Raw genomic sequence first — 22,404 nt, 5'->3', positions numbered from 1 at the left:
CAATTTTTCGGCCTCACAAGAAGGTTGAGTTTGATGTAGGTTTATATCCAATATATAAACAATTGTTAAGGATCTTTTTGAGAACTGGAATACTCAACATGTAATATGACTATAAAATCATCCTGTTAGAAAAGGGATTAATAATGATAAACATAAGAATATCCAGGGGGGAAAATGGATTTTATTTATACAGGATCTACATGTAATTTTGTACATTTTCCAGATAGTTTGTATTATGACTCCATTAAGCTGATTTTATCATACCTATTGTTCCTCAGGTGAGCGATGTGGCCCATGGGCCTCTTGTTCCTTTTGAGATTTACTCTAAATCAATTTTTGCATAATCACATCTCTTTCTTTTTGCAGTTGCGACATCTCTTCACAAACAAATACATCCATGTCAGTACCACAAAGACGTCCAATACGGAGACAAACAACATGGCGGTATGTAGCCACCGTGCCCTAGCTGATACTTCTTACACATGTATAATTGTGTAATTAACCGCAAACACTCTTAAAATAAATTTACTTCGATTCAGCAGAAGCCAGAATTCAGTAGATTCTCTCTCTCGATCTCCCACCCACAAAACGTTTTACTCTATTATTTCATATAAATTATGTTAGGTCTGAAATAAAAAATAGCTTAATGTTAGGAATACACAATTATTCTACTTATCTGAATTGATGTGTGAGGTTTTTGTTAAAGGATTTTGTTTGTTAAGATGAGATTGATATTTGTGTAATCTCCTAAGTGTTCTTACAACACCATTCACAAACTCTTGAATAACATTTCATTCAGTATACGGTAATGTAACAAGATTTTAAAATTGTTAGTGCATGGTATATGTAATAGGGATATAGATTAAGGAGATTTAATATTATCAGAAACAAATGTATACCCTTGTATAATAATCTTATGAAGGGTAATAGAAGTGCATTAACTATAAAAGTCTGTTGGATTATTCTTAGATCATAAATCACTTGTACTTTTAGATATTTTTTGGTATATTGTTATTGTACAGAAGATCATTGACTGTATAGGAACTAGATGAAACGAAAGCTAAAGTGGTTTTCTGAACACATTTTGTCTCATATCAGGGGTGGACAATTTTCACATTTTGCTGATTTTCATATTTTAATATTAATAGAGAAAATTCATTTCAAATTTATTTTGAAGCAGAAAAGTTAGTGTGATAAATGTATTGCAAGGGGTAAGTAGGAGGCCACAAGTGGGTTTAAACATATATAAAACAAATTCTCATAAGGGACCTAGGGAAGGGATGGGGTTGGGGTTGTGATAAAGAAGAAGAATATATGAAAATTAAGCATGAGAATTGATGACAGTGGTGATTTGGTTTGAGTTGTCCATATTGTCTTTCTATAGGTGGAGCTCTTGGCAGAGAACGCTAAACACGCACAGTTCCGCATCATGCCGCGGTACAAGGTCAAGGCTGAGGGTGATGTTGTACGTGTCATTGTGTTTGACTCCAGTATTATCTTGTAGACAGCTTGATGAAGTTCATCATATTAATTCTTTCTTTTAAAATTCCTTGCTTTTTAAAAAGAAAAATTCATAATATTTGTTTCAAAATTAAAAATAAAAAAATCCCATATTTGGGAGGTGTAATATGAAAATTCATCATATTTGTTTTCAACCAAAAATATTTTGCCATGATGTTGATGATTTTCTGATAAGCAAATTGTTATGGTTGATACCTGCCTTGTGTGAAATCAGCACTGTTTGGGTTATTAGTGTTTAAACAAACTGTCCTTTGTAGGTACAAGTGGACGACCAGGTAGTATTGGAGAGTGTCAAGTCCTCGGGGTCCTACCTTCACGTCAGCAAGTCAGTGCTGGGCCAGGTGTCAGTCTACAGAAGAAGGTAAGACCATCAGGGTCAAAGGTTACAACATTAACCTATGAACTGAGGGGAAAACTAAAGGTCTAGCAAGACCTGAAGCATAAAGTTTACAATACTAACATGTTATAAGGGAGAAACTAAAGGCCTCATAAGGTCTGAAACATAAAGGTTACAATATAAGGGAAAAGGGAAAGGTGTTTGAAGACCTCAAATAAAAAGGTTACAATATTACCCACAGTAACTGTTTTAAGGGGAAAGCATAAGGTTTTATTAGACCAATCACATCAAAGGTTACACCAGTAACATGTCATAAGGGGGAGGTGAAGGACCTCATGTACTCTATCAAATGTTGATCTTTTATTTTCAACCATTTAAAAAACCTTATAAAATCTATAATTCCACAATGCTAAGAGTAAAAACAGTTTAAACATATTTGCAAACATTCTAACACCGCTGGTTCTGGACCACTCGATCTACTTGTAAGTCAAATAAAACAAAAGAAAGGCTAAAAAACCTGTTAATATACTGGGTGGTTTACTTAAGTTAAACTTAAACTATTCATCAGCATTGTACATATGCTTGTCAATTTCAAACCGTATGAACTTTTGTACGTTGAATTGACAAGGCCTAAAAAAAAAGTTGTGTGTTTAGGGTAACCCGACCTAACCTACAAAAATGCCCCGAACCTACCATTTTTTTATGTCTGTTTTTATCCAATTGTGATTTGTTTTTATTTCTATTAAAAACGCATTATTAAATATGACACCAACAAACATTCTTAGGATTCATGCAGAAAAAAAATATGATAAAATAAAAAAGATTCCCTACCTACCTAACCTAATTTTTTCATCAGTGTTACCCTAAACACACAATTTTTTTTAATAGGCCCAATCATTGCACAACTTTATTGAATCTTGCACATACAGCAGCCTTTGAAATTTAATACAATGTTATTCTTTAAAAGCATGCAATTTTTAGGGTAAAGAAAAAATCCGTAGACAAAACTGATTGCTTGAATCTGTACTCTAAAACAAACAAACCAAGGATTGCACTGCAGCTATGGAATGACGATTCATTTAGCTGTCAAATTGTTTTTTGGATAATCTAGTCGTGATAAAAGTAAATAATGCTGTTTATTTGGTGAAGGGGTTCAAATAAAAAAAAATTAAGAGACATGTTTAAGAATTGGGCCAGGGAACTTTATAATGTAAATATGCATCCACATGCCACACATAACAACCAAAAAAATTATACTGTTATAGAAACAATTTGGAGGCAATGTCTGTTGTGTCTGTAGAAAGGTGTATAAAAAAATTGAAACCTGCAGAACTATTTACAAACACTTAATGATTGACTAGGTTTTTTAATCTATCAGTTGATTTTGGAACTGAAATTGCTGTTGGATTTGACAGTCAAAATTTGTTTAGAAGTGTCTCTTCAAACACAATAGGATTCTCTGAATTGATTCTTGATATTTGGGAGTTGATTTTAATCAACTCTCCTATGCACTTACTCGGGCGAAGCGAAAGTGAAACAGTGTTTGGACCTAAGCACAAATCAATTATACCGCTGACAACACTTAGGTCTTGAAAAAAATCGATAAATTCGATGCAATGTATTCTGAGGGATTGTTTTTCAAGAAAACTTATTTATTACTACCATCAAAATAGTAAGATTTTAAATGGTACAAAGTTTAGATATTTTTCAAAGTCGTATGCATTCCTACGCTAGAGTTCAATATATGTAGTCTAGTTCAACCAGACGCTCGGCTATCTTAGTTAATATCCGACAAAACTGAATCTCTCTTTCTTGTCGGAGATAAACGGAGACAGCCGAGCGTTTGGTTGAACAAGACTTAGACTTCAATCTTGCCTGGATCCATACAATTTCTCAGAAAATTTTTTCGATTACTGATACTACTTGCCATGCAAAATCATATATCGTTGATTTTAAATAAATGATATAGAATCAACTCCCCTCAGTACTTCAGTACTTTGATTTTCTTTATACCCAAAACACCTCCTTATTTGATGTAGACACTACTTTCTTTGTGCAGATTACCCAATTTTTATGCAACAGATAAAAATTGAGAAATCTCTCATTCATTCTGTATTAAAAAAAATAGTCATTGAAAATTGATTTTTTTTTTTTGGCATAAATTTGTTTCATAATACAGAGGGTTCCACTTAATCTGATCACGGTTAATCTGATAATTCAGTTAATCTGATATAATATCACCGAACCATTTCTTATACATCCCTTTATATTTTTTCCTGATAATCTGATCGAAAAAAAACCCGTCATTTTCGGTTAATCTGATATGATTGTGACCGTGTAATAATGATTTCCCACCCTCTAACTCCTGTATATTCCTTTGTTTAATTAGTTGACACCCCTCTTGTGTACACAGTATCTCTTTACACGGCATTAGTTTCACTTCAACGCACACGGGTGGCTCACTTCTTCGTAAGATGAAAGCTACCGACATCGATAGTTGTTCCGGATGACCGCACACAGGATTGACCTTACCTGTGTACACATTTTACTGTTTGTTTATTTACCAATTGCCTGTGTTAATTTCATGCTAGGCTTGCACCATTAAGTATTATTTAAACATGGAATTTCTGAATCAAAAGTGACTGGCTTGAAAACATGTGACATCGTGGAAATTCTGATTACTTTCAATTTTACATCGTGGTAGAAAACTTAATGAATAAAATTCAAATAATTTGTTATCATGCATAATTAATTATTTAAGAGCATTCTATATACCAGAAAAAGAATTAAAATAAATTGTCCAGGTGAAAAGAGGGAATGTTCAGACAAATAGCCATTACCTCTTATTACTTCCTTTGTACAGACAGGATGTAGGTGAATTGAAAGGTACATGTGTATAACAATTGTAGGCTGTTCGATAGATGTTTCCTGTCTTGAGAGAAATCAATGCGTTTTATCTCACTGGAGGATTATTGAGTTTAAAATTCAGTTTCAATGTGGAAACCCATCATTGGTGTCTTTGTGAAATTGTAAATCCCTCGAGTCTTAATTCACTGCTTCGTATTTGCCAGCTAGCGGGAGCAGGATTATAGACTCTGAATACCCAATTTCTATAGCCGTTTTCAAATTTTAAAATTTAGAATAGGAAAATATGTTCAAGTTATGTTCTGTTATGCTTTCTGTGCATATTTATTCATTCAGGTTATATTAGATCTTCTATTTTATTTGGCAGTGCCAAATACCAGTACTTGTAATCTGTTATTGGAAATTATTTAAACTATCTTGTTTTTCATTTGGTATCAAGAATCATTTATTTTAAATTTTTAATGTCTGCTTTTGTCTGAAATTAATGGAAAATTTTTAAAATTGTATTTTTAACAATTCAACAAGCTTTCTATTTAAAATTCAGTTTGGTTCATTTTCCACTCTTTACAATTTGGGATAAGCTGGATGGCATTATAAGGGCTTAATTAACCAGTGAAAGGGGACAAGAATGGTAAAACATTTTTATAGGGGTATGTCCCAAAGAAATGCATAAATGGCCAAGTCTATACATTATGTTTTCATTGATTCAAAGAAAAGAACTTTCTTTAAAAAAGACAATTTATTAAAGTAAATATTATTTCTATGCCTATCTTAAAATGCCCTTTCTTTAAACCTAAATGGTAATGCTCTTTCTTCAAAATGCTGATTGGTATCAGCTTAAAGCGCTCAAAAGCCCATTGAAGCAGCTGGATTAAACAGAGAAAGTACCGATATCTAGTTTTATTAATTTTATGGCAGAAAAAAATTGAAACTAATAAAAATATACGACAAACTCATTTTTTACCAATCAGTGAATACATTAATAACTGAAACAATATACATCAACTTAATTTCATTCTTGACCTTGATTGAGATTTCTCATTTCATCATTGTAGTAATTAATGTATATTGCAGGATTAAAGGTCCATTTAAAAACCTGTCTTCAATTTATTGACTGTCACAATTGGTCAAAGAGAATTTTCTAACAAAATCATTCCAACAGTGTATTAAAATGAACAAACCATTGAGCGATGTTGAATGCATATGATAATCATGCATAAACTGAACTTCGTTGAGTTTTTAAAGACATATAACTTGTTTTCATGATGAGGGATTGATGGTCATGGCAATTTTTTAAAAAACCAATATTAATCTCCATGAGAAGAAGGTCTCTGTATGTAAATAGTTATAGGGTTCAAACAAATAAAATTGAATGCTACATATGAAATATTTGCAATTTTTCTTTCCTATAAAAGACGGTTTAAGGACGATATCATGTCCAAAATTCTAATGAAAATCTGATGAGTAGAATTTTGACCACCTAGCTACCTTAAGAATCTCAAATTAGGTTTGACATTAATTATGCCCCCCTTTAAAGAAGAGAGGCTATATTGCTTTGCTGCTGTCTGTCTGTCCATCATCAGTTTCCGTTCATTTTCTTTGCAATGGTTGCACCTACTGAAATGACCCTTGGTCTTCGAAAAATTCCAATTATTTGGAGTTTCCTGGAGCACTGGTGTACTATTCTGAAGTTTGCTATATAAATTTACATGTATGGACAATTAAATAATTCATAAAATTGGTACTGTACTAGTGACAAAGAATAAAGAAAGGGTTGTGATAGGGGAGAAGACATCCATATTTGTTTATGCATATTTAAACCTACATTCAATTTACCTTCTTAATGTTTGTTAAATGAACATTACTTGTTTTAAAATTGAGTTTGTTTTGTTTAACAGCCATGAGTTGAACCTGTCGGTGCAGCAGTCTGGGTTCACCATCTACAGAAAGTACAAGCCGGCCCCCGAGGACATGGACCGGGTCAAGGTCGGTGACATCATCCGCTTCTACCACAAGGAGATGGAGGCGTACCTAGTGGCGGAGGGACTGTTTGATGATGAACTCCTCGAGGATGGTAAGGCTACCACCCTGCTGTATCTCTAGTCTGTCTGTCTTTACATCTTTTCATCTGACTCGCTGCCTTTCAATGATTCTTTTATTTGACACAGAATTTTTACAAGATGTTTAGAACTTAAGGTGCTTTTTTTCTTGATCCAACTACAATGATGGTTATAATTGTAAATAGGAGTATTTGTGCGATTTATATTGGTTTTGATCGACAAAATCTGATTTCAGATTTATTTACTGATGTGAGTAGACTTGTTCACCCCCCCTTTTTTTTCTCCTTGTTTGGGTGTCTTATGTAAAGCATTTCTCATAGAAAACCTACTTAAGATGCAGTTATCACTTTTGCATGCCTTATGCATGTGTACCACTGATATAACACAATCTCTCTGTTTTCAGTACACCTAAGGATGAGACCCATGGACCCGGCCAATCCTAAGACCCTGTTCCCAAGTACATCAGCGGTCACCTACTGGCAGATCGAGCTCCAAGAGGGACCAGTTCAAGGTACACCAGTTTACTTAAACAAAGTTCAGGGTGGTTAAAGCATTGTCCAATGAGTAGAATTTTGCTGCATCTTGGAAAAAGCTTAAAGACTGTGGGTTGAAACCTAAGGTCAAGTTAAGAGTGAAACAATATTGTTTTAACGGAGTTTCACATTCAGATTACTCAAAAAGTCAGAATTATCTATTTGTCATCTTGAAGTGCTATATGTCTTTAGTGGATCTGATTAGTTATGTATGTAAGGAATGTTTTGTGTCATTGAAATCTATCATATTATTGCCATAAAAAATAGAAATGAAACTAAACAAGATCATTCATTTTTTTCAGGAGGAGTTTTGAAGTGGGAACAACAATGTAAAATAATACACATGTGTACTCGAAAGTACCTGACTGTCAAAGACGGTCATGTGACCTTGACAGGTGACCACAGGGACCCGACGACCGTGTTCAGGCTGCACCCAGTCATCAGGGTAAGGGTTAATGTGATTTCTTCATCGAACTTAATTTAAGCTCCTTTCATCTGCAGTTTCTAGTACATGTATAGTGTTATTAGCTATAGTAAAGCATACCCTTTTTGCTTTGTGAGGAGATCGTTACTGCTTCAAATTAATGCAATATATATTATTTTTTGTGTGAAAACACCAGAGCAATGTTTTTGTGAGTTACATTGTAATAGTTAGAAGATTGAAAGTAGAATAGATACATTATGTAGATCATTGCTTGGAAGCAAATTCATGTATATACAGGGACTATTATATTATGATCTTTAGGTTTATAGGATAGATTCATTTCTACAACATTTTGGATTTGTACACAAAATAAAGATATTATTAGGGATAAAGGGTTGGGATCCAGTATTAGAAAGGTTACATTTACTTTCAGCCCTTTGACTGGGTTAAGTCATAGTTCTCTTGTGTTTATATTGTTCTTATAAAAAAAAACATAATTTAATGTACAGTTTAGTCTTATCACAATTGTTATAAAAGACAAAATTCATTGGTGTTCCATACGGTTTTAATATTTTTTTTTCCATATAAACCCATGATTTCTTAATTCTCTTCCCCTTCTTTCTTTGGATTGAATGAGTTGTTGTATGTATTGTGTAACAAGGGGAACCTTTTTACATGTTTCACCAATCTGTTCTGCTTCTTGTGATACCAGCAGCTTGTGAGTATACACCTACGGTTCATTAATGTTGTTGTTTACTTTTGTTTAATGTCGGCCATTGCATGATTATCATACAGTAATGTCCATCTCTTTCATGACTCTGAGAAGCCATAGCATGGCAAAGGTTTGCTTTTTACAGTTCTTACTTTGATAGCTCTAATACTGAAACTACACCCACTAATCAAGGGTGACAGTTTGCCCATCTCATGCAACAGAAAAGGGGATGATTGTCTCCCTTGGCTAGGAAATATGGATGGAAGTAACAGATCAATAAATCAAACTTTTAAAAAAGCTCTTGGATATTGAAATTCTTTGTATGCTCGAAAGGTCAAATATTTGCATGGGAATTGTTTTATGAGTCTAATTCTGTCTAAATTTTCTACCCTTCTTAATGAAACATACTAACCTTCCTGCTAACTTTAAAAACTTTGTGTAATGGATTGTTACTTTTTTTGTGACTGTCAAGGTCAAAGGTTATGAAGTTATAGTTCAAGGTCATCCACATGTATTAGTCACATTGCAAAATTTTGGTCAGTATTAATTGACTCTTAATGTTCAATTTGACCAGATAAAAACCTAAAACAAACAAATCTCATAATTCACAGAAAACATACATGTTTTACATGAGAATATCATTTCTTTTTTCAATTTAAAGAATTTATTTTGAATAGTATTTATACCATTCATTTGTTTCAGGGTTTTTTTTAAGTCTTTAGTATTTTTTTAGTAAGTTCATGTATCTTAAGATGAGTGGAATTACAATTTTTCTCAGAAATTGGTATATTTTCAAAATTGATATAAAGATCCAGTTCTGTTAAGAGTCAGATTTCCTTTATTGAGTTTTAAATTTTGTAATCTTTTGTTATTGGTACAGTATTTATAAAGCCGAAAATCCTTGCTAGCTATAGATTGCTTGTTCTATTCATGACTGGTATTCTATATTGAAGATACATTAATTGATTTTTTTTCATGAATTAGTTATTTGAAAATGCTGATTTCATCTTATTTGCTTGAAATCTAGAGCTACATTAACCATGTTATATTTTTTGACATTGAAACTTGACTACACAAATTGAACAATTTCCAGAAATACTTTGAATTCCTCCCCTGTTTTTACTTTACACTGTTTGATTACCTTACAAGACTGTGCGTCATTCGGATTCTCATGTGAGTTGGTGGCGGTAGTGACATTACCAAACTTTATTTTTAATTATACTCTGCCATTATATTGATTTCTCTGTTAGAGCGCATATGCATGACAGTATATATGAACTATGTATTATGATATTATTTGTACCTTATCACTGGATATCAAAAAGCGTAGAATTTATTGACTAGAATTCTGTTGTCCTAAAAACACGTACATTCTGTATCAGTTGGGTTTCCTCTTACATTATAATTACACTTATTTTGACTATAAGCAAACACTTGTCCATTTAACATATTTGTACACCTATAAAACATATACATATAATACATGTATTATATTAAACAAACTTTCTTCACAAAGTGTATTCTTGTTAAAACTTTCCTTTTATTTAGATGATGAAGATGATGATAAAAATGATGATTTTGTTAGTCCATCATCAAATAAATGGATGTCTGATTTGATATTATTCCTCATATTTTGTTGGACCTGAGTCACATCATCACTTGCATGAATCTTTTGTGTGAGGACAGGGAATATTTCCTGTTCTTCAACTCCTGTGGCCTAGTCAGAGAATATCCATTTCCTGATTATGATGCAAGTAATTGTTGAAGTATAATTTGATGGTTTTTTTCTGATTTCAGGAGAACGATGACATTCCACTGGACAGTTATTGTCGCATTGAACACGTGGTCTCTGGGAGCTGGCTCCATGCCTGTCCTGGTACAACTCTTTCCCTGCTATTCTTAAATGTTATTTAGGCCACACCAATTTAATTTCTTGATAGTCAGACATCTGATGAGAAAAAGTACAAATGGTCAAGAAATTAAATTATTAAGTTATTATGTTTTGTAGGCAAAATATTTAGGTGGTACATAAATAAATTTGAGCCAGCTGGTATATTTTATCAAATTTTAAGATCAAAACAATGAAAGATACAAAATATAGAGCAAAATTAGAATATTTTGAGTGCGGAAAATTTTACGAGAAATATAATTTGAATAGTTTTGTTTAAATACGAGCGCGCAGTTCCGGCAAGCAAGAAATTAAATTGATGTGGCTTTACATGTTTTGCAAGGATAGATTGATATCTGTTTGATTGCAAGGCTCAAAGATTTGTATCATTCTCCTTTACTTTTTTATTTTAAAATTAATAACTTTTTTAGTAAAAATGTAATGATTAAGGAAAATACCTTTTGACAGTTTTACATTTGTATTTGATTTATGTTTATTGGTTATATGTTATAATATGTATATCGTAATAGTTTGTTATGTTATTTTTATTTTTCGCCCACAGAGGAATATGTAAGAAAACAGACAATGAAGTCAGAGGACAATAAGGCTATGGCCTCTTTGAAATGGAGCACTGCAGAACTCAAGCAGGTGGAGATTGAATAATTCTAACTGATAATATTTATTCTAAAGCCAGCTAGTACATATATAGATTTTGGTAACCTACTCATATCTGATTATTTTCTCAGAGTTTCCTCTTTGGTAAGATTTAAGCAGATATATTTAATCATGCAATGAGCAAATAAATTTTCAGTTTCAATTTTGTGTGATACATGGCATCCATCAGGGGGAACCACTTAGTCAAACTTAATTTTAATAATACATGTATTTATATGATTCAATTATTTATTACTTAATGCTGCCAGGCCACTCGTCAAGGAGTAAGTAAATTTTGTCATGTAAATTTTGTAATGTACATGACATTTTTAAATGCAACACTAATGATCTAAGTGTTTATAGATATATCCTTGTGCTGTTATGATAAAATTTTGAAATTTGGATGAATTACTTCAAAGCAAGTCATTTCATTTTCTGTGTAATTTATGGACTGATACGTAAAGTACAATCTCAGTAGTGGTTTGGACAACCACTGAAGTTATTGGACAACAGTATTCCTGTATAGATAACTGTATGTGTTACAGATTTTTCAAAAATTTTATGGTTTTGCTTCAGTCAGAATCACTTCAGGTATTCAGTGTATCAAATGAGTGCTTAATTCACAAACTGTACAGTTTTTCTTTAATATTGAGAGATGTTTCATTGAATTTATTTAAATTCTTGATCATTAATGCAAGAATATAATAAAGAAATTTTTCTAGCTACACACAAAATAACAACTCTCCATGCAGTCAGTTGAAATCTTGAAGCACAAGTTCTCTAATTGTGTTTTAACATTGTGGACACATGAAGATATGAATGTTAACGACTCCACAATTTAATCTGAACATATTGATAATATCAGTTGACATAAATGATTGACCTTTAACCCCAGACTCCTGCACCAACCTCCGAAACAACTGGTGGAAAAAAGAGAATCAATAAAAAACGAAGTCAGACATTAAGCGTGAGTAACGAGAATGCATGGGGTGTCCATGGGTGACAGATGGCCCCAAACTGCATATACTTGTCGTATTGAGGATGTTTTTCATTAATATTTTGGGGGTTTTGTGATTGTGTTGTGATATTTGTTGGTTTTTATTTTACAAAAAATGTATTGTAAACATTGCCATCAGTTTACAAAATCTTAACTGCTGTAAATGTATGCTAAATCTGTGGTCTTGCTCTGTGGTTTTAATTAATAAAACTTAATTTTGTTGTTTTATTCTGACTGCTTTTCAATTGGCAGAATTTTTTTTGAAAATCTTATGTTAAATTTGTCCTTGTATTGAACAAGTCCCTTAAAGTGATTAAAGCAGTTTGTTTAGGTTTATGAAATATTAAATTGACTCGAGTTGTGTTTCGATATGTTGTAGCTGTGCTTCATTTCTGGTAAACCTTAGAGTTTAAGATCAGCATTTACAATGTCACAGAGTTTCAAGATTTTATTCAGTCAGTGACTTAATTGCTTTAATTTTTAATGATATATATGATCAAATTTTTAGTACAGTAATTGAATGAAGTCAAAGTACTGGGGATACTGACATGTACTTCACATGTTTACTATAGATGACAAGTTTAATATAAAGTTATTCTATGGGAAGTAAGCAAATTTTGTTAAGACGGAAGCTGGAAGGAATTTATTTTTTGCTATTTTTTATACATCTAGAATAATTGGTTTGTTTGGTTTTTTTTTTGCTATTTTTCATACATCTAGAATAGGTGTGAGCATAATATACAGATGCATCATTAGATATGTGTTTATAGAAGGAAGGGTACCATTGAGAGTCAAACTTTCAAAGAGAGATAAAATAGCAATTCCATAATCAGTTAAGATTTTGATTCAAATGGCATAATGGTGTTAGCCAGTAGAGGCAGTAGAGTTGTTTTTGCATGCACAGCAAAAATAATATGTGTTGTACTGTTCATTTTTTAAATCATGATTCAAATATAAAAAACATGCAATCTGTGGGATTTTTTTTAATGTTTTGCTCATTTTATTGTCATCACAAGGCAAGAAAGACAAAGGGATGGTCTGTCGTATAAAAAGCTCAGTGGAGCATTTTAGTACTTTGATTTTCAGGTTTCAATTCATATAGGCTCAAGGGCCTCAATATATGTGAGATCAAATGCATGTAAGGTAAATGGGTCATTGAAATGAAATTTGTTATTCCCTTCATACTTTGCAGGTTAATTTTAAAACAATACAGGTATAAAAAAAAGAAGACTTATTCTGATCATGCGGGTGTTCGACAAGTAGGAGTGTTTAGCCTTTAGCTGTTTTGTGTACATGAACTCACATAAGATACAACTTGATGAAATAGGATATACATGCAAATGAAAATTCAAAAAATGCAGGCAATGCGCATATCAACACTATTATAGCAGATATACAATTACAAAATGCACAATCGCTATTTTGTTTTGATGAATGGTGGCACTCTTGTGAACGCATAGAAAAAAATTATGGATGCACCAATCATATTGTCTAAAGACTGAGTTCTTTTTTCAGCAACTGATTTGCCTTTATTCATTAGCTGAAATGTTCTGTTTTGTATTAAATTATCATTTATTAAATGTTGTGATAATATCATTTTTTTTATCTGGATGTTTTAATAATTTAATCTGTGTGTGCATTTTGTTATGTTTTTTCTGTTATATTTTAATTTTGTGTAACTATACAGTAGAGGAAACGAGTAAACAAAAAGTGGGTTTAGAAAAAGCTATTTGCACCTATAACGAAAATTTGATTGAGCTTCATTTAAATGATTATGATAAATTTAGCCATTGAAATGTTTGATATAAATATGTTAAAAAAAGAAAAGTAAGGGAAATTCATGTAGCTATACTACTTTTATCATCAGATATGAAAATTGTTCAGATGTGCATGATTTATCCTGAATTTGATTAGCTGATAAATATCAAGAGGATGATATAATATGACCTGCTTTATGTTTTAGATTGGAATTATTGAGGAGAAGCAGTACGATGATGCTTTCACCATCCAGGGGGTGGAAGAGGAGCATGTGGAGATCTTCCATCACATGGCAGGAATGGTCCCCTTCATCCAGAAACTGGTGTCAGATGTAAGTCTTCTCATACATACTGCTGATTTATAAATAAATCTTATATATGGCACTTTGTATGGCTTGGGTTGAGAAAAAAGAATGAAGCAAGACATGATTTCAAGCTCCTAAGTCATGGCAAGGCAAGAGAAAAAAAATTGGAACCTGTTTGATTCTGTCTGCATATGCCAATTATTTTGTATCTGTTTGATTGTTAGTCTTGTGGCGCAATACGGCAAGAAAAAAAAATCAGGACCTAAATACACTGGAATACATTTAAATCAATGAAATCTGTTGGGCTTAATTTCTCTGTTTTGCTTCAGACAGCTGTTATTGTAATATCTGTTACGCTACAGTGATAACGCACGACTTTAAAAAGATCTTGATATCCGATATCCTGTTGCTCAACCTCACAATATCACTGCAAGGTGAAAGAAATGCTCAAGTGAATTATAAATTATTAACCACAATGGCAAAAAAATACTGGTTGCTCTTTGAGGAGAAAAGAAATTTAAAAGTCCCTAGGAAAACGGGTTAAAATAATCAATGACTGCAGGGTTGATACTAAAGACATGAAGCTTTTAAAAATAAATCAATAAATTGATATATTTGATGAATGGCTTCATTGTTGTTTTTTTCAATGTATCAGGTCCTTGCAAAGTCTAAAGCAAACGTTAGAATTTAGAACAGAAAGAGAAACAAAAGTGGCACATAATTATTATATTGTACACTAGAGAATTATTAAATCTTAATTTCTTCATTAATATTATGTTTTGATTTACTGGTTTTCTTAAATTACCAAATGAAAATATTTAAAGCCATAATGTTGTTTTAATATGTAATATGTTTTTTATCAACAAAATATTTCATATGAGCTGATATCAAGATGTCATAATGGGAAATAACTCTTTATGGTTCTTTTATTTATAGAAAAAATCTGGGCTAACCCTGAATGCAAAAATGGCACATGACACAGTCGTAGTAAGTATCAATCAGAAAAAAAAAAACTAAACTGGTGCAAACCCAGCATCTGTATATCTTCATTTCAGTGAATTTTTAATGCAGAATTTCAAAATCAGAATAAATAATTTTATTTATTGTATGATGACCTGTCCATCAAAATACGTCTTCCCATTAGAATATTTTTACTCTATCTCAGAAACATGCAGGCATTTTAAAGATGGTATGGGACACCTAAATATTGTGATGTACTTCCTATCGAAATAAGACAATAAATTCAAATATGGTTTTATATAATTATTTATCCTCAAATTTAAAATCTAACAGCGTAGTGTAATGGATAAGAATGTCATCTATGAATTTATAACTCATGAGTACAAATTCCACGGGGCCTTTTATAATTGTTCTCTTTATAAAAAATAAAAAAAGATTTTTTGGTCAAATATTGTAGAATTATAAAAATTATAGAATGTTGAAAGTAGTTTGATAATGATGTACTTTTCTCCACATTAGTATTCACGAGTGCCACATACCACTTAATAATTTCACAAAGTTAACACTATAAGATGTGTGTAAAATAATTTTTATAGACTTGTTAGTGACATCATTACATTTGACTTTGTTTTATTTTTAGGCTTTGGGGGAGCTTAGTCGTTACATGATTGTAGACGGACAGCCAGAGAAAAATCGGCAGAAACTGATGCGCAACCTTAGGGTAATTAGACCACAGTGCTATACATACACCATTTTCATCATGTACTTCTCTATGTGTTATAGACATTCAGAAAGACTGTATTAATTAGAAATGATTTCTACATTTGATATTTATGATTGATACACATGTTAGTTTTTAATAGGAAATAAAAGGGAGAGAAAAAAATTATTTTATGATAGAAAATGGCAGCTGTAATGGAGATATTTTATGTTTTATTTGTTTTTCAGATTGTAGAACTTCTAATTTACCTGCTACAGATTCCATTCAGAGGAAGTGATGATCAATTGTAAGTGATAAGCCTGGAACTTCCAGAAATATTCTTCTTTGAAATCCATCCATTTTGCTATTAATAATCCAAAAAATTGCCAAATTTTACTGGACATAAATGCATCAATCCTTTTAGTACATTTGAATTCTGATTATGAATGCTATATTCGGATTTTATGTAGTCACCTGACCAAGATCTTTGTGGAGGCGTACAACGTCCTGTACACGTACCTGATGGGAGACAGCAGGAAGAACGAGCTGTACATCGCCAAGTACATCGACTTCTTCCTGTCTCAGTTTGAACTGAAGGAGGTGAGCTGACCAATAAACATTAAGTTTTCTTATATTGATAAAACTGTGTAATTTGTCCTACTTTTCACATTTTTAAGGGGGAGCTTTTTCCATTAGAAATTTAGTGAGCTATGCCTTGGAACACTTTTGAAATTTATTACAATTATATGAATTTTATTGTATTGTTGATAAATGGACACCGATCATGCTAAGCGACTTTTGAATTTTCTTTATTGTTTGACCAGGGTCAGATCGGTCTGAATGCCGCCCACATGGTGATGGAGCTGATCAAGGACAATCGTAAAATCGTGGATCGAATCTCCCACGAACACATCAACAAGTTTGTGGAACTTCTCCAGAGAGACAAGGTAACAACAACTGCTAAAATCTAGAAACTACATTGAAGTATTATAGGTTTTGATGGGTATTATTGATAGGCCCAGGGAAAACAGAAAAAAACCAGTTTAATTCTGTGTTGCAAAATTTGATTGGCTTTATTCTGAACAGCGACAAAAGGCCAATTTGGTCCTCAGATGATTTATAAAAAATATTCTTTGTAAAGCTTGAAAAGTACATATGAAAGTCGTTTTACATCTGATAATAGTTAATTTCTATAATGATAACAATTTCACATCATTTTTTAAATTTAATGATCTTGAACCTTTTGGGCAGAATCACCGATACCTGGACCTGCTGGCTGTGCTGTGTGTGTGTGATGGAGTGTCCATCCCAGACAACCAGATCTACATCACTCAAGTCTGGCTCATGAAAGGAAACAGGGTAACAGGCTAAAATTGAATCTTATTTTATGGCAATTCAGATATCAATTTTTCTATGCAAAGCTAGATGTATTTTTATGATATCTTCATCATTTGATATATTTGTGGTTTATGATATGCTTTGTGAAAGATTATTTGATGCACTTTCTGATATTCCCAAAATTCATGACTTGGTACACTTAATTTGGAAGTGAGTTTGATTTCAAGAAGCAGTTATTTCTTTTTGCAGCAAAACTGTGTTCACTATACAGATTTGGGACAGAAAATTGGCAAGGAGCCCGGAGTTGTTTATGTGTCGACCACTCAGGGCAGGAAGTGGATGGAGCTGGCCGAATTCGCTCAAAACAGAGACGGTGAGGATTATTTGTTCCTGGAACACCAACTGGAACTGTTCGGAGATCTGTGTCATGTAAGTGTTAAATTTTGCAATTTTTGAAGAACTGTCTGTCTGTTTTGTTAATGTTTGTAATGTAAAGAGATGTGCAATTTAAAAGAAGGAAGTGTATAAAAGATTCAAATGCTATGTTGACATTGAAATGGAGGGGGAAGGGATGGAGAATTTATCTCAGAAATAGTGTTATACTTTACTTATTTTTCTGTGGACAGGGACAAAATGACTTTTCCATCAAGGTGATCACACAGGAGTTGAACTATTTGACCTGGGAGGAGGCCTTCACCTGTCTGAGTGATGAACGTCTGCCCGACAAACTTCGCTCCCAGTACTGTGATCTCATCATCAGTGAGTGATGTCATGAATGACCTTATTATCAGCTCCCTAGAAACTTGATCTGTTGTGGTTATTCTATCATAGCATCTCTTTTTATGAGTTTATTTATTCATATCCAACTCTGACCTTATATACATTGCAAACTGATAACTTTTACTTTTTGACCATACAACTGATAGTTATGTAATTCATGATTAATCCACTTTTAATATGTTTAATTAAACATTTTTAAGCCGTCCTCTTGCTTATTAATTGTTTTGAAACATTCAGAAGTTATAACAGTGGACCCCACATTTGTTTATACTGTAGAATCTAAATTGCTTGAGCATCTGATAAGTTTCTGATTTTACTATGTTTTAGCCATGTTTGTGGACATTGGAGCCAACCACTCCATTATTGATCGAGTCAAGCTGTCATACATCTATGATGAAATCGACTCATACGAGGTAAGAGATGTCACCTGTAATTCTGAATTTGAATGGAATTAAGAAAAATGATTATTACTGTATCAGAAAATATTATTGAGTAAAATTATCGATATATCTCTCTCTTAATTAAATTTATTTTCAATATTCCTTCCGACTCTATGCATATCTACTCAGCATATTTATCACTTTTAGGATATTGTCATTTTGATGTTGAGAAATAAAAGTAGATTTTTGATTGATGTTTGGTACATGTTGTGCATTCATTATTTGATTTAATCCAACTATTTAATCTGAGGGGACAAATTTCAGACCCCTGCAGGAAACAACGATAGTTCTCTAGTGAGTTCAACCCCCACAGTTCTGAAGAGATCTGAATCTCTATTAGCTAGTGCTTAGTCACAAAATGCACAGAGAGATCAAATAGCCCTTGCAACAATTAAATTGTATTTTTTTACACCTACTGTCAAATACATAAGCCTTTTTACTGTGTGATTGACATTCTTTGTTAGAACTAAGTCTTGTTCTAGCTATTTTCAGCTTTCTGTATAAATTCATGTACCAGTAAATCATATTCTAGTATTTTGCACTGATCCTATATACACAAATATATCATTACATCAGATCTAAAGATATCAAGAACAAATTTTATGGCATTTGAACATTAATGAAAAAACCTTAATCGGTTGACCTTTTTCTTTGAACCCTAAAATGGAAGATCTATTTTAAGATTTTCTTTTTTTCTCTCTACTTGTGCTGGAAATCCAGTGTTGCATTCTGGTAATACTCAAAATCAGTACGAAATAAATGCTGGAAAAAGATAAAAAAAAAAAAGCATCAATGACGTATTTTAAAAATTGACTTGGGGCCCTACCTAGAGTCGAGCAAAATTTCGAATAGAATGTATGGAATCAGCTTGCATTTAGCAGAAATGGTCAAATTTTGAGACGAATGAAAATGCAGACCTGAATCAGTGGACCTGATTCAAAATTTTGCACAGTCCCTTGCATTTTACAGAACTCCGATTCTGATTCTGTAATTGACTACGTTGAAAGATCTGTCTCTGCCGTTTCGTATTCTACCCCCTCCATAAGACCAATCTCAAGAAAGTCCACACACCCAGATATCACCTTAAAACTCCCCAAAATTTTGGAGTCCAGAGGGAGGGAAGTGGAAGAGGGAGGGTCAAAGCTGCAGTATCTTGACCACTATTATCATTTGATCAGCCATCGCTCCAAGTCCAGTCTCAGCAAAACAGCCAAATTAACGTGGAAAGACACCGACTCAGACACGCTGAGTACAGGGCTGCCCTCATGGGTAATGAGTGCCACTCAAGAGTTCAAAGTTCATGTCACCATGCACTCACACTGAAAATGGAAAAACCCCATAAAAACCTCACATTTCACAGAATGTCCTTGAAACACAGGGTTTTTTCTCCTTGATTGCTGCGTAAAATTGAACTGTGTTGCATAACACATGCATGCATTCTAATTCAGATTCAGGAACACTCAAAGGATGTTGCTGTGTTACACCAACTAATAATGAAAGCCCCAAATAGAAAAAAAACCCACCTGTATTGGTTTCAGTAATAAGTGGAGGGGGTGTTTGCTGAGTTCATGTGTAGACACTGTGGGCCCTACATATTTACAGTTCACAATGAGTTATTTGAATTGATCCAGTCAATTTGATATTTTTCCTTCTTTCCTTAATGCACTTCTTAAAGGGGAGAAAATCGGTAGGTATCATGCTACAAGCCAAAGTGCACTTTTTATTTGTTTATTATTTGGTTCAACAATTTTATTTGTAGACAATTTCAAAAATTATAATTGGTCCCATTGCACCAATCTCAAACCAGGTAATGCATGGTTAAGGGATGTATATATTTATATGAGTATATATAGGAATATATAAATCTTAAAAAGAATGCTTGCATGAATCTAAAACGGCTTATGTAATATAAGATGCAAATAACTACATAAGGCCTTATCTTTAGCTTCTCTCCTATCCACCCAATCTGAAAAATTTAATTTTGGAAAGTTTCCACATAATCTGAAAAATTAAATTGTGGAAAAGTTAAAGGTCAGAAGGTCTTAGTGCAAATGATGTCATGGTCATTTGTGAAGTTGACACACATTTTATGATATATAACAAGAATATTTTCCTATAGACAAAACCAACACTTACAAAGTCAGTCCAATGGAAATGTCATAGATTGGTGCAGTGCATCTGGATGACTGGATGGTCACAGCCATTTTTAGATGGCATATATATATATTTATCAAGCTGTGATGAAAAGCTCGGTTCAAAGATATCAAAAAATGTTCAAAATTTTAGGTTTAAAAATTTGAAATTTTTTTTGACTTGAAGTTTATTGCTGAAAAAAAAATGACTCAAGGATTTGAAGGTAGCTCTGGTGGGTAATTCATTGAATATCCAGCTTCCATAAGATGAATCTCTTGATATGTAGACCATTCATATGTCTGTCCTATTGATTTGGATGATCAAAACTTCTTCAATGAACAACACTGACACCAGTCCTATGGATAAAGATGGTGATTCAGTATATATCCTTGTTGATCAGGTGTGTGTGGTATCACATCCTTGTTGACCAGGTGTGTGTGGTATCACATCCTTGTTGGCCAGGTATGTGTGGTATCACATCCTTGATAATCAGGTGTGTGTGGTATCACATCCTTGTTGACCAAGTGTGTGTGTGGTATCACATCCTTGTTGACCAAGTGTGTGTGTGGTATCACATCCTTGTTGACCAGGTGTGTGTGGTATCACATCCTTGTTGACCAGGTTTTTGTGGTATCACATCCTTGATGATCAGGTGTGTGTGGTATCACATCCTTGTTGACCAAGTGTGTGTGTGTGGTATCACATCCTTGTTGACCAGGTGTGTGTGGTATCACATCCTTGATGATCAGGTATATGTATGGTATCACATCCTTGTTGACCAGGTGTGTGTATGGTATCACATCCTTGTTGACCAGGTGTGTGTGGTATCACATCCTTGATGATCAGGTGTGTGTGTGTGGTATCACATCCTTGTTGACCAGGTGTGTGTATTATCCAGGTTGATATACTTTTATCCCCCCTTTCTCCATCACACCATCCACTGCCACTTCTTTTCAAATTTATATACCCCCCCCCCCCCTTAATTAATATTTATATACTTGTATGTATTTTTTGCATCCTAATAATTGCTTTCACCATAATATCTATTCAATTAATTATATAAAAGCCATAAATAGATTGACAGTTGATTGAGAATGCAAACAGGATACAAAATAATTAAAGCTGATGACTGTCATTTAATTTTAGATTTGATCCCAAGTTAATTCAATAATTATTTAGTTCCATTCTCAATATACCATTCCATATGGATTTTATTACACTTATTTCCTTCTAGCAGGATTTTTCAGCTTTTTATCTTGACATATATTTTTTTGTTTTTAGCTAATCATATATTTGTCATACATGTACCTTTGTTTTCTTGATATGTAGTTTGATTCTTTTACATTCACACTTCAGCTTATTATTTTTTTTTCTTATAAATGTATATTTTATTTGCTTTCTAGAACCAACTGGTATGACTTAGTATTCTTTCCAATCTGTTCAATGTGTTACTGCTGATCTTGTTGTTATGTGTTCGTTTATAAATCACTTGTACAATGTCACTATTCCAAAAACTTGGATATTTTATATTTAAATTGTGGTCACTTTTAAGTTGAATTCAATTTGATTAATTGAGACCTTCATTTTCTGTTAAGTTTGATTATCCGGCAGAAAAAATAGAACTGCATGACTCCAGTAAAAGTGATTTACATGTATTCTGGGAATGCCAGTGTCTTTGTGATCAGATATGTGATAGTTTTATTGATGTGTGTTTGTCTGTTTGAGTAGAGCAGATGGTATGAAAACGGCATTTAACGAGATAAACATTGGGAAAAGTTTATATTTGAATGGAAGTTGGGTGGTTTTGTGCCTTTACTAACTCTATATAAGGCTGCATATACATGTTACATGTGCTGATTTAAAGTGTCTTAATTATTTAAGTAATGGAAATTCAGAAACATTTTACATTTATAATGAAAAATTATATACTGTAGGGACAAAAACATTGATTTAAACAGTTAAGAAGATTACAAAAATTTGTCTAAAAATTTGTTTATACA

At 32.8% G+C, this 22,404-nt stretch overlaps 1 protein-coding gene across 4 annotated transcripts in view; it reads left to right on the top strand.

Annotated features, from left to right (window-relative positions):
* The window catches only part of LOC105327506 (inositol 1,4,5-trisphosphate receptor type 3), a 97,277-nt gene that overhangs the window by 26,590 nt on the left and 48,283 nt on the right, over positions 1-22,404 (top strand). The window contains exons 5-25 of one of the 4 annotated variants that reach the window (XM_066067903.1): positions 367-444; positions 1,385-1,465; positions 1,779-1,882; positions 6,622-6,797; positions 7,187-7,294; positions 7,619-7,761; positions 10,250-10,328; positions 10,903-10,988; positions 11,264-11,278; positions 11,890-11,961; positions 13,955-14,080; positions 14,990-15,040; positions 15,654-15,734; positions 15,962-16,020; positions 16,184-16,313; positions 16,538-16,660; positions 16,965-17,072; positions 17,301-17,480; positions 17,678-17,810; positions 18,159-18,244; positions 19,241-19,540. In XM_066067903.1, coding sequence (XP_065923975.1) covers positions 367-444; positions 1,385-1,465; positions 1,779-1,882; positions 6,622-6,797; positions 7,187-7,294; positions 7,619-7,761; positions 10,250-10,328; positions 10,903-10,988; positions 11,264-11,278; positions 11,890-11,961; positions 13,955-14,080; positions 14,990-15,040; positions 15,654-15,734; positions 15,962-16,020; positions 16,184-16,313; positions 16,538-16,660; positions 16,965-17,072; positions 17,301-17,480; positions 17,678-17,810; positions 18,159-18,244; positions 19,241-19,540 — 2,319 coding nt within the window. Of the gene's footprint in view, positions 1-366; positions 445-1,384; positions 1,466-1,778; positions 1,883-6,621; positions 6,798-7,186; positions 7,295-7,618; positions 7,762-10,249; positions 10,329-10,902; positions 10,989-11,263; positions 11,279-11,889; positions 11,962-13,954; positions 14,081-14,989; positions 15,041-15,653; positions 15,735-15,961; positions 16,021-16,183; positions 16,314-16,537; positions 16,661-16,964; positions 17,073-17,300; positions 17,481-17,677; positions 17,811-18,158; positions 18,245-19,240; positions 19,541-19,946; positions 19,959-20,030; positions 20,079-22,404 lie in introns of all 4 variants that reach the window. The other 3 variants (XM_066067904.1, XM_066067905.1, XM_066067906.1) reach the window with 3 other exon arrangements.

Source organism: Magallana gigas, chromosome 8 (genome assembly GCF_963853765.1).
Source record: "Magallana gigas chromosome 8, xbMagGiga1.1, whole genome shotgun sequence".
Lineage (NCBI taxonomy): Eukaryota > Metazoa > Mollusca > Bivalvia > Ostreida > Ostreidae > Magallana > Magallana gigas.
Note: the sequence above shows the minus strand (reverse complement) of the source record. Positions and strands in the feature narration are given on the sequence as shown.